Source organism: Lissotriton vulgaris, chromosome 7 (assembly GCF_964263255.1).
Source record: "Lissotriton vulgaris chromosome 7, aLisVul1.2, whole genome shotgun sequence".
Lineage (NCBI taxonomy): Eukaryota > Metazoa > Chordata > Amphibia > Caudata > Salamandridae > Lissotriton > Lissotriton vulgaris.
The window spans coordinates 502,105,124-502,117,881 of NC_141695.1; the positions used below are offsets into that span (position 1 = coordinate 502,105,124).

At 44.1% G+C, this 12,758-nt stretch overlaps 1 protein-coding gene across 1 annotated transcript in view; it reads left to right on the top strand.

The window, feature by feature from the left end:
• DNAH9 (dynein axonemal heavy chain 9) overlaps window positions 1-12,758 on the top strand; it is a 1,435,662-nt gene that overhangs the window by 178,952 nt on the left and 1,243,952 nt on the right. The window contains exon 6 of the mRNA XM_086930591.1: window positions 7,984-8,217. Within this exon, the coding sequence (XP_086786717.1) occupies window positions 7,984-8,217 (234 nt within the window). The remainder of the gene's footprint in view (window positions 1-7,983; window positions 8,218-12,758) is intronic.

A 12,758-nucleotide genomic window follows, 5' to 3' on the forward strand; every position in this document is an offset into this window, starting at 1 on the left:
AAATAGTAAATGTAGCACACAACCAGTAACCACTGGTAAAAGGTAAGTACGCACCACGCAATCCTAACCACCATAGGCATATATCACGCAGGGAACCATGAACTCACTAGCATAACTATACTAGGTAAAACAACCTCCTAAGCATAAACACATTTAGAGGCATCAAACACAGGTGCGCAAAACATACTACATGCAGTACATTTCCTAACACCCAAAACCATCAGCACATAAATCATAATAGCATATAAATCACATTAGGGTCCAGGTTGCGCCATTGCGCCAAAACCTAAACGTAGCAGCTGCCCACTACTTGCTGGGCAGCTGAGGACAAGAACAGGGCCTAAACGCTGCAGCTGGCACTAAGTGCTGCGCATCTGTGGAAGGCCAAAGTAGAGGCGAAGGAGTGCGACTCACTCCTGAGTCCAGAGACATGTCCCTAGAAAGAAAGAACCTAAATGGTGCAGCTGCCCACTACTTGCTGGGCAGCTGTGGGGTAGAATGGCGGCATGGGCCCTCACTGGCCCTTAGGATCAAAGAAAGACGGCGCCAAATGGGGGAGCCATCCAGGCTCTGGAACAATACTGCGGCACAGGCTGGAGTCATCTAGGCTCTGGACACATCATGCCAACTGGGGGGAGCGGCCCACTGCCAACCGGGGCCGCTCTACGTCCCGAAACGCCACCGAGACGTTGGAGCCCGCATGCTCAAAATAACCATGCCCCCAAGCCCCTCACAGGGACTTTCAAACAAAAATGGGCCATCGTTGGAGTCTTCGCGGCTCTAAGACGAATAATGAGAAAAACGGTGGAGCGGCCCGCTGCCAAACAGGGCAGCTCGAATACTGCCTCCCCCCCTGTCTGGACTTCCTCGAGAAACTCACCGGCGGGGGGTGGGAGGGAGGATGGAGGCCGGACTCGGATCCCGCCCTGTGCGACTTAGCGGGGCTCTCCCTTCCACTCGGGAGCCCCGCCTGCCAGCAACAGCACTTCTCTCTCCCACAGGAGACCGGCAAGGTACACAAAGGCTTCCCCCAGGCAGGGGGAAGCAGAACAAAGGGTCACCAGGCCCCGCCCACCGTCACTACTTCCGGTCGCGGTAGGCAGCGGCCTAGCAACTTTCCAACAAGCAGCTCGGGACTGCGGCGGTGATTCCTCGGCGGCAAGAGGGGTAGGCTCCCTCTCAATAAAAAGTAAATAGCGGGGTGGGCACCCGCAAAATACATAGGCAGCATGAACGGGGTAGGCACCCGTGAATAAATAATTAAATGTGGGCATAAGGTAGGGTGGGCTCCTGCATGGAAACAACAAAATAAGCAAGGAATGCAGCTATGAGGGGCAGGCTCCTTCCAGATAAGGAGCAAACCAAGATAAAAGCGCTCCCAGGCCAGCATTAAAAGTAAAATACAGCGCTCCTGTGTTGTCAAAGGTCCTGGAAAGTTTTTAAGGGTAAAAGTCCAAAAAGGGGTCCAGGGCATCCCGGGGCTGGGCAGGGCCCAGGGAGGCAAGCCTTCCCCTGGGCCCCAGCAGCAGCGCGCCCTTGGTAGATTCAATTATCAGGACACATGCTTTTGGAGTGTTTTAGATAACTAGATAAATTATGGCGTGTTTCTTTGGCAGCAGCACAGATGGGAGGAGGGCAGTCATTAACCTACATGGATGCTTAGGTCCTAACCTACACCAGTAATATTCTGCAGACCATTGCTTCCACAAAATCCATATCCATTCCGATGCTATTTACCAGTAACTCTTCACATTACTATACAACTTTACTCTTAAGCCAGACCTATTGGCATTGCCAATGTTGTTTGTTCTTTTGCTGGCTTTCATGTGGGGCATGTTCAGTGCTCCTCATGTTTGGGCATCACACTGTTTGGTGACAAAACTGTGTGGAAGAGTTGACAGCTATGTTTAATGCCCATTGATGGCTGAAGTTGTGCATGGTGGTGTTCTGGGGTGTTGTATTGCTATTATTCTTGTCAGGGTCGCATGTACCTTTTATTATGCAGGAAGTGGGTTTGTTATTCATTTGCTTTCTTTACTGAACCATAATGCTTGCCACCTTCATGAGTCTTTTCTGCTTTCTTGTTGCAATGTACTTTGTTTTCTACACTAAAACCTTAATCAAATCTGTGTAAACATTTTCCTTCTCAAATTACCCCAAATTCCTAGTTTAAAAATGTGGCAAAAAGTTTCTGGAATGTGAAAAAAGAATGAATCTTAAGAGCAAATAATTTACTAAAAGAAATGCGATCATAGATTTTTGACAAACCATGCTTAGTTCTACTTTAGTGTCCTCTGGTTTAAAAAAAAAATTAAATAAATTACAGGTGAACCACGTTGCTGTGCTGTGACGACTTCACAATAATTGTATAGACGTGGTGCTTAATTTGAGCTGGTGATAGCAGGTGGGGTCCACAGGCACTCACAGGCACTCATTTTGGGGACTTGCACTTATTTTTCCTCATCAACCTTTTACCCAAAACAAGAGAGAGAAAAACACAAAAGGGGCAAAGAAAGAAAAAGATGAAGAAACATTAACAATAAAAGCAAGGATAAAAAACAAACTGAAAGAGTGAGATAAAGGGGCAGGGAGTGTCTGCTGGTGGATGAAAGAGGTATGAAGTGGAAAGAAGGTAAAGCAGCATTGGTATCAGGCCGGATTCAGGATTTGGGATCTGGGTGGGCCATGAAGAAGAATGGGTAGCCATAAAGATGAGTGGGTTGTCCAGAGACTCCTAGATGTCTGAGAGCTGGGTCTTTACATGCTAAGTGTGTTATACAGGTGTGAGCTGGATACCATACCTACTGCAGGGTTCTATCTACTTGTTTTACATGTGTATTTCTATAGGTTTAAACATATAGGTTTGATCTCTTTTTCTCTCTGCAATTCACCCTCCTTTCTCTCTGTGTTTTCCTCTGTTAGAGATGAGATTTCTGGTTGGCTAGGGCATGCACCTAAGCCAGGAAGAAGCCACCACTCTAGTCAGGGCACAGGATTTACACACCGAAGATAACCCCTGCTCACCCCCTTGGTAGCTTGGCAGAGAAGTCAGGCTTATCCCAGAGGCAATGTGTAAAGGGTTTTCACAACACACTCACACAGCAGCAACACACTAGGCACACCACCGAAGAAACTCCACACAAGGTTACATCAAAAATAGCCATTGTATTTTTCATAAAACACATTAGTACGTAATCACATATATACTCTGTGCCACCATTGCACTTGGTTTCACTTTACAGGGATTATATACATTACAGGGCCAATGAGGCCACTATCATAAACATCAGTACTCACAATTAGAGAAACCACCTAGAAACTACTGGTAAGGTTACACTTAGCATAAACACATCATGCATTAGCACCAGCAACAGTGCACCAACCCACCAACTTTCGAAGGACACACATTAGGCAATAACTCAGTGCATTAGGGCATGAACACCAACAGTAGTGCAGGTAACAAACCTTATTAGTGTGCACATATTGTAATCACCTCAGGCCCATAATTGCATTAGTCAGGATTTGCCTAGCAGACAAATTGTGCAAAACATAATCAGCAGTAGTGCACTTCAAAACATCTTTTGCAGTGTATATCTCATAAACACATCCTGCACCCACTGGGGCATATGCAGTACACCCTTACCGAACATCTTGGTGTAACCTAGACAATGTAATACAGCCTACATGGGCTCCTCAATGGCCACGGGCCCAGGCATCAGGGCACAACATATGCCCTTCCTAAGCGAGGGCCCTGTCCTGGGCTCGCCACGCAATGCAGGCTTTCCCGTAGGAGGAGGGTAGGTTGACACTCTGGTCGCAGATGTATCCTTGCTGACACTGGTCCACACTCCGCTCTGCAGATGGGCCCCCTTCTTAGCTGGCTTGCCCTCCGCCCTAGTACGTTGGCCCACGACTACCGTGGCACAGTCACTCTGCTTCGTGCGAGGTAACAGCTGCCATAGAACATGGAGCGATGTCTCCGTCGGACCCGCTCTCATTGTGGCCTGCCCACAACCAGGCCTCGCCTGGCTTCCGGCGGCTCAAATGATCCTTCTGCCAGGGATTCACCACGCTGCAACACACAGGAGCCACAAGGATTCCTACCTCTTAGCGGCTTCCTTCTCTACTCAGTGACTGCTGTCTCTCTCGGGTGCAGACAGCCAGGACCACCAAGTGCCCATCAAGTTTGGGAAAGAATACGCCGACCCACACACAGGCTGCCTGACTTCTGGTGGCTTCTTTCTGTCACAGCGACAGTAAACTAAGTGCAGGCCCTGCAATGGCAGAGGCCTGAGACAGGTTTGAAAGGCTACTAAAGATGTGTGGCGCAAGCAGAGCTGCATGCCCACCAGTAGCATTTAATTTACTGGTCCCGGGTATATGAGGTACCACTTTATAAGGGACTGATAGGTATATTAAATATGCCAAACAGGTGTATATTAAATATGCCAAACGTGTCAGGTGTAGACCAATCTTACCACGTTTACCATAGAGAGCACATGCACTTTAGCACTGAACAGCAGTGATGAAGTGCCCAGAGTCCTAATACCACCAACACCACGTTAGAAAAAATACCAGGAGGAAGGAGAAAAGTTCAGGAATGACCCTGCAAAAACGGCCAAGTCCAACAATCTTCTTTTCTCTCCACTTCACGTTCTTCACCCTCTGCTTCCTTCCACCTCACTCTTTGCTCTCTTTACATCATCCTACTCTCGACCCACAATACCCACCTGTTTCCATACGTCCTTCACTTTTTTCACTTCACTCTCATATTTGTCACATCTCACCCTCCCCTCTTTCTACCTTATCCTACATTCTCTCTCTCTCTCCTGACCACACAATCCTCTGTGCATCAACTTACTCTCACTACACTTCACCCTTCTATATCTATCTCACCCTTCTCCTCCACTTCTCTCCACCTTACCTATTTATCTCTTCCTCACTCTTTTCTCTTTTTCCTTGCCCTCCTCTCACTCTTGCTCACATTCCTCTGTCTGTTCTACTTGGCCCCCTGCTCTCCCCATCACCATCCTCCTTTTGTCCTCTCTGTCCTCTCAGTATCCTTCCTCCTTCTTCAGCATCCTCCCTATTACCATCTTGTCTCTGTGCTATACCTTCTCCTCACTATACCTCGCCCTTCTCTCGATCAGTTTCAGGGCCGGACTGGCTACCGGGCAGTTTGGAATGCTGCTGAGCTGGGGGCTGATTTAGTTGATGGGGACCTGCGTGTACTAAACAAAATTCGTTTTGCTTTCATTATTTCGAAGCACACGCAGGTCTCCATGAACGATATCAGCCCCCACTGCAATTAAATCAGCCCCCAGCTCGGCAGCATTCCGAACTGCCCGGCAGTCACTCTGGCCCTGATCAGTTTAGGACCCAAAAAGCAGCAGCACTATAAACAGGGCCACTTGAATTATGCGGCATGGGAGGGCCAAATTGTGCAGCAGGGTTCAGAAAATTATGCTGCAAGAAAAGACATATTTTGTGGTGCAATGCAGCACATTTTGTGATAGTTTTACTTCATTATTTTGACATTTTTACAATTATGAACGCTATGTGGGTAATAGTTGTACATCACTAGTACCAGTTAAACACCCAAATGTAGTATTAAGCAGCAGAAAGGTGACAGTCATCCTTCAAAGGGCTTTCCACTAAGCAACAAAATGTGTTGCTGCGCTTTTAGTAACTTTTGAGACGTTTGAACTCGAAACTAAAACTTTTTTGTTAACATTTGTAAATTATGCAGCAGATGATAGAATTTTATGAGAATGCAGCAAATCTATATTTGTGTAAAAAACGCCACTTCCACTCAGTCATATAATTCTAGTGGCCCCAGCTATTATCAGGGCCTCTGAAATTATGCAACAGGGAAGGACCACATTTAGCAGACGGGTCGACTAAATTTTGCAGTGTAATGTGTGACAGCATCACTTTATTATTTTGTCATTTGTTGCATGTCAGCTATGTGTGGAAAGAAAAAAAGGTTTCACCTTGTTAGGGACAAGTAAACGTTTGCGAAGGGCCTTACACCGTGCAGCACATATTACTGCATTATAGTAACATTTGATCATTTTATCAAGATCTTTGATAAAATCTGCAAATTATGCTGCAGGTGATGGATTTTGTGTCGAATGCTTCAAATCCATAATTACAAGGAAAACGCTGCGGCTGCAGAATCGCATCATTCCAGTGACCCCGACTATAATCCAATTCTGTCTGTTCATGTGACAAAAGAGAGAATTTGTTGGTAGAGAATAAAAGCACAGTCATCTGTGCTCCAAGGTGGGTTTATGTTCTTTAAGTTCCTTCTGTTTATATCAGTGAGCTCTGCCTTCTGTGAGCACCTCGGGGGAATGAGAGTACAGAGAGCAGCAGCATCACATGTTGCCAATGCTGCCAAGACATTTTTTGCTTAATAAAGTGCCATAAGCAGGGACACTGGAAGTATGTGATTATGCGGCTGCAGCGTATTCCACATAATTATGAATTTGTCATATCTGTCCCTTATCCATCATCTGCTGCATAACTTGAAGATTTTGAGAGAATAATGTTTCTGGCTCAAACCGATCAAACGTTACCAAAAGTGCAGTGACACGCATTTCTGTGCAGTGAAGACATTTCGCAAACGTTGACTGGTCAGGTTTCTGTTGCTTATTTCTGCATTTTATGGTCAAAATGGTACCAACGAGGTGTAATCTTTGCCAAGACAGTGTTAACTTGTCAAAATAATGAAGTAATTCTATCCCAAAATGTGCCCCATTACACTGTGTAATTTTTGACACATAATTCCAACACTGCAACATAATTTGTTTTTCCCAAGCCGCATAATTCTAGTGACCCCAGCCATATGTAAGGAATAGCATCACAGCAGAAAGAACATCAAAGAAAACACTACTAAGGTGTATATACTGATTATATGGGCATTTTCACCCCCTTTTCTTGCAAGGGCAAAAATACATAAAAGATACACAATTAGGCTTTGATAGAGAGGCTTGAAACATGTAGGATTGTTTCATCAGGAAATAGAATAAAACGTTTTCTGCTTGTGAATGGGCCACAGGGCTAACTTGTGAGGTTCCTCCTGGCCCACCCTCCTTGCATCATCTGACACCTCTTTTTACTACACCGATCCCCTAAAACAAACCTTTCTAATCTCTCCCCTCTAACTCCTCCCCTCCAAAACTCCTTTTTACCCATCCAAAAGCCTCTTCCTACTGCTAAGACCTTAAAAAAAAGAAAATCCTTCACTCTTTATCCCTCCACCATCCTTTTCCATCAAAATTAACAGACTAGCATGTTCACTTCTCAAATTCCATATTCAACTATACTAATATACTGCCCAAATAACTGAATAACATAACTACTACTAAATTACTTCATATTTATACTATACTAATTTTCAAACACTAATCCTTTTTGGGTTCCGGAGTGGCGTGCTACTCGCCAGAAAAGCGCTTCAACACCCATCAGGGGTAACAAGTGTTATATGAATGCAAATCTTTCTTCCCCTTTTATCCCTCCGCTTTCCTTCTCACTCCAAGTAACAGACTAATATCCACCACTGAAATTACCTCATATTTCACAATAATAATTCACCACTAATCCTTTATAGGCTTCCTAAATAGCGTGCGTCAACAAGCGATAAATACAAACCTTTGTCCTCCTCTATCCTTCTGCTATAATTCCAAATCCAAATAACTGACAAAGCTATCCACCACTTAAAATGTACTTGCATGTTTCACTATACTAGTTCAACACTAATCCTCTACGGGTCCCGGAGTAGCGTGCTACCCGCCGAAAAAGCGCTTCGACGCCTCATCAGGGGTAGTAAGCGCTATATAAATGCAATTACAATACAATACAATTCATAAGATAGAGCCGGCCACAGTCTTCTGTGCAAAACGTTGGGCCCCAGCACTTATTCTTTAGCAAAATAAGCACTGTTCAGACTTTATTACATTTTGGAATATTTTATTGCAGGCTCGAAACTTTTTGAATCCAGAAGACATCCTGAAAGGAGAAACTGAAGAAAGTTTGAATAAGGTGCGAGAGGCTGTCAGCATCCTCGTTTTCTTCAAACAGTCATTTGAGGACAGACGAGAACATTTGCAGTCTTATTTCAAAAATGGCGGCGATCCAAAAACATGGGATTTCCCCTCGTCTATGGTGTTTGCAAGGTTGGACTGCTTCCTAAAGAGACTTGATGCCATAGAGGTAAGCCCTAATCTCTGTCTTGTGTATGTTTTTAGGGGTATGACTGCCATTAGTGCAGCACGCGCAGTGGCAACACAGCACAGGGTGGGAGGGGTCCACTGGGCCAAAATTATGAGTGTCTTTCATGAAATGAAAAAAGGATTTTTTAAGCGCTCCCAATACCCAAAGGTGGCTAGGTGCTAGCCAACAAGAAAGACAACACTCGTGAAGAATTAAGGATAGTAGAGGAATTTACTGGTTAAAAAGCCAGGTTTTTAATGCCTTTCTAGCCTACCTAATCTGGAGGTGGAGGGTCTATAATGTGCCAGTAACCACCAAATTAGCTCTGCCTCCTAGCAACAAACTTTTTCCTGCCAAAATGAAATATGTACAAAAATGTGATTATTGGCGCTCAGTGTTGGAGTGGTTCTTTGTTGTTGCGCATTGGAAGCATACACACCATAAGTGACAACTCTATAGGGCCCTTCCTTCTTGCTCACAAAAGGTCTATTCAAACTTTTCTATCCTAATGCATGATTTGCACTTTGCAGGTTAAGCTGCACAACACGATTCCTGAAATATATGCAAGTGTGAAAGAACGCTGTATACGTCCTGCTTTCATCACCTTAGACTCCCCTGATAACTGGAAGAGAGCTTTTTTTATATAAAGTATAAACAGTCAAACAGGAACACGGATTCCCAAGTAGCATGTTAATTAACGGTCGGGCGCCATTGTGCCCCATTCAGATTCAGAAGACTAAAAAAACATACCATGAGAGTCAGGGATTTAACAACCATGCCCTTTTCAATGCTGGAGTTGGATTATCTCTACAGATAGCAGGGAAAATAAAACAAATATTTTTTCTTGGTATCTGTGTAGCCAAACCTGTTATGAAAATGTCCAGCCTTAGGGGGCGTGGCTTGGATGGCAGCAGTAATGGCTGCCTAATCTAGTCGCTCGGCAATCGGAGGAGCAAATTAATCAAATATCTGGAGTCCTAGGCGGGAAAAATTTAAACGGACACCAGCTTTCGTTTCAGAAAAGTTGGCGGCATGACTTGTGGCGAGGAGGAATCATACCGACAGCTATAATTGCCGCTAGCTTGAAGAGGAGTGAGCGTTTAAACAAAATGGCAGCAATTGCAGCGACTGAGTCGTCCGAGGCACAGTAAGACTCATGTAGCTGATACAAGTGCTGCGCACTCATATCTTAAGCAAAAGAACACTCCAGGTCACGGTAGGTGGATGCCCATTAAAACGTTACTCTCCAGGCTGCAATAACTTTATTGTCACCGGCCATGTGCTCTGATTGCCTGACCCTGTTATGGCGATATTCCATGTCGGTAACCCACTCCTCGCACTCTTATCTCTCCACTTATGGGAATACGAGTGATCTATACATAAGCCACCATTTGCGGGTTATCACCCTAGCTGAGGCTCCCACTTACCCTGCAACTCCAAACACTCATAGGCTAATCGAGGGGGCTTCAATGAAAATGAAGACCAACTGCAAAATGGCGACTTGATGGCTAAATAGTAGGCAGGAGCGCGCGCAAACTCAGAGTGAATCTCCAGGCTGCCTATATGGTTGCGCGGATCAACCTTGGAATTCTAAGCTAAAAGTGAAATAAATGATGAGTGAGGGGAGTATGACAGACTTCTGAAGGTGCAAGATGCTTTGCACAGCTTTGTGAAGATTGTATGTTCAGAGAAAACTGCGGAGAGGTGGAAGTTAGTGAGGGCTGCTGGATGAGCAGTGGCTCCCACCTCCTCCGGGGGTACAGATTGTCTAAAGGTTGCCTCACTCTGAGCTACACGTCATAGGTTCTACTCTACATGATTCATGCTCCAGTCTGCCTCTCTCGGCTCCATGGCGCAATAACAAAGAAGGTGTCAGCAGCGATTTTGACCTCTCACAAACGTGTGGTTCGGGCTGCTCTACAAGTTATATGTTACTTGCTCTGGTACGCATGCAACATGATCCAGGCTGCCTTAATCTCTTCTACAAGTGATTGCTATTTCTGTGGAGATTGATACAGTAAATGGGGCTAGTGCCACAAATGATGTTCTCCCAAATGATGCTACTACAGAATTTTGCTAATACGCATACGCAAATAGCGCACTTAATATAGTGGAATTACCAGATTCCACGACGTATCAGATCTTTGATTATACCGCCAAATCAAAACGGCGCCTGCTCAAGGTCTGACAGCAAAATGTCCCCAGCAGGACCTCAACAGTGCCCAGTAGGACCTCAACAGCTGTAGCCACTCCAGCCACTAACTTCTTGAAGCTACGGGCTCCAGGTATACCCTTAACTATACCCATGCAAGTATCAACCATATCAGCCGGATCTGTCCCCAGCAAACGAAATAGACACTCAAGCCTTTTTATTGTTGCTTCCAGCAACTGAAGGACGCTCTACGACACAAGATGGCTGACAAGGAATCCAGAGCTTTCTTTAAAAAATCGAAAGCAGAACCAACTATCTCAGACTCACCAATTAAAGCCAAGTCGGATCTAAATAGTATAATGGACATGATATTAAAAAAACTTAGCTGAGGTGCATGACCTGGCGAAATTGACAAAACAAAATACTGATTCCATGCAGCTGGAACTCACCGTCATCTGAGCAGATATGAACACGATGAACCTAAAAATCAATGGCGCGGAACAAAGAATAAGTGACGTCGAGGATGTTGCTACTCAGGCTGGCAATAAAACACTTCCGAGGCACCACAAGTGAGCTTAAAAGTCACCTAGCAGAAATGGAGAACAGAAATAGACGTGGCAATATACGCATTTTTGGAATCCCAGAAGGTACAGAGAATGCAACGGGATCCTGGGTGGCATTTATGGAATCTTGGATACCCATGATTACTGGAATAAAATGTCATAACAGTTTAGAACTGGACAGAGCACATAGGATTCGACGTTCAACTCCCCAACCTGAAAAGGAACCCGCCCTATGATATGCAAACTATTACGCTACCAACATGTGGAGGCCATCCTAAACTTTGCTACGAAAAACCATCAAGTTTTATGAGAAGGCCACAGAATGAATTTCACACAGGACTTTCCAAAGGAAACGGTCGACATAAGGAAGGGGTTCCTTCAATTGCGAGACAAGCTGAGAGACAAAAACATTCAATTCTCATTTGCTGTTCCGTCTAAGTTTAGAATCTTTAAAAATGGCGAACAGCACTTCTTTACAAACCCCAAAGAACTGGTGCAACACCTAGAAGCGGATCCAGTGCAAGAGATGGACCATTCCGCAGGGGCCTCTAAGAAATGGAAGACTTTTTTAATTTCTTTTTTTTAATTGAAATCCATACATTACAAAAATTAGCATCTTAATATTTATTCATCAAAATTCATCTATAACACCAGATCAGCAGGACATATAATTTAACATAGAATACCAATCAGGAGTTCAACAAGCTGACAGATCAAAAAGCTGCGTTTTAGATCCAGCATGATCAGACACCTGTTGTCCTAAAACAAAGTCCATTGCCACATATTACTAACAATTTAAACCGATCCTTAGTTCTTACATTCCTAGAATATGAACCAAGTTAAAACATATGTAAAAAATTGTAACTTGATCCTACATTTTTTTGTACTGAAAACGCAAAGGCTATTCTAAATGAAAAATAGTGCAACTGCTCAGCCCCCCCCTTACAGATCATGCACGTTAGGATACCACCAATGAAAGCTCGAATACCAATTCTACAGATTAAACATAACCAATAAAGAACTCAGCCCAAATCTTCTCAATCTTTTTGAGCCCACTCATTCATAAGGCATACGCTTTTCCACTTCTTTTAACCTGTGCCATTTTCCGAACCTATTCATGTTTTGATGGTATTGAATCCGATCACCATCTTTGAAGTAAAAGTGATCTGGCGACAGCCATTCCAATATATACAAGTTTAATCGTTTTGTCTGGTAGGCTGAGGTATGGATCATAACCAAGCCCTATCAACAGAGCATTGGGGCCACTTAATAATATGCATTCTGTTGCTAAGTAATCAAAAATGTCGATCAAGAATTTCTGGATCAGGGGGCATTGTAATATTATATGCGTCCAATTGGCGGAAGGGTGATTGTGGCACTGAAAACACTGCCCTGATTGGTTTGGATAGGCCTTAGCTATAAAGCTAGGAGTTCTGTAAAGAAGCCACTTGCTGAAAAATAACATCCTCTGCCAATTAGCCCCTCTGACCGTGGTGACATTTAATTTATTAATTGTAGACCAAACATTGGCATTCATTTCCAACTCCTCATATTTTTCACATTTAATTATAGCCTTGGCTTCTAGATCTTTCACTTTGATTGAGGCTAGACGGTTTTTCCATTCCCCAGGTTTCTTTAAAACCATATCTTCAAATAGGTCATGAACTAGACTTTTCTGATTGATAATCTGGGTCAAGTCCAGATTACTAAAAAACTTCCTGAGAGCATTATAGGACCCCAGGAGAAGAAAATACAGAGGAATTAATCAAGACATTTTGCTTATATTTAACCATCTATCACTCCGCAGGAAATCCGAAAGTTTCCGT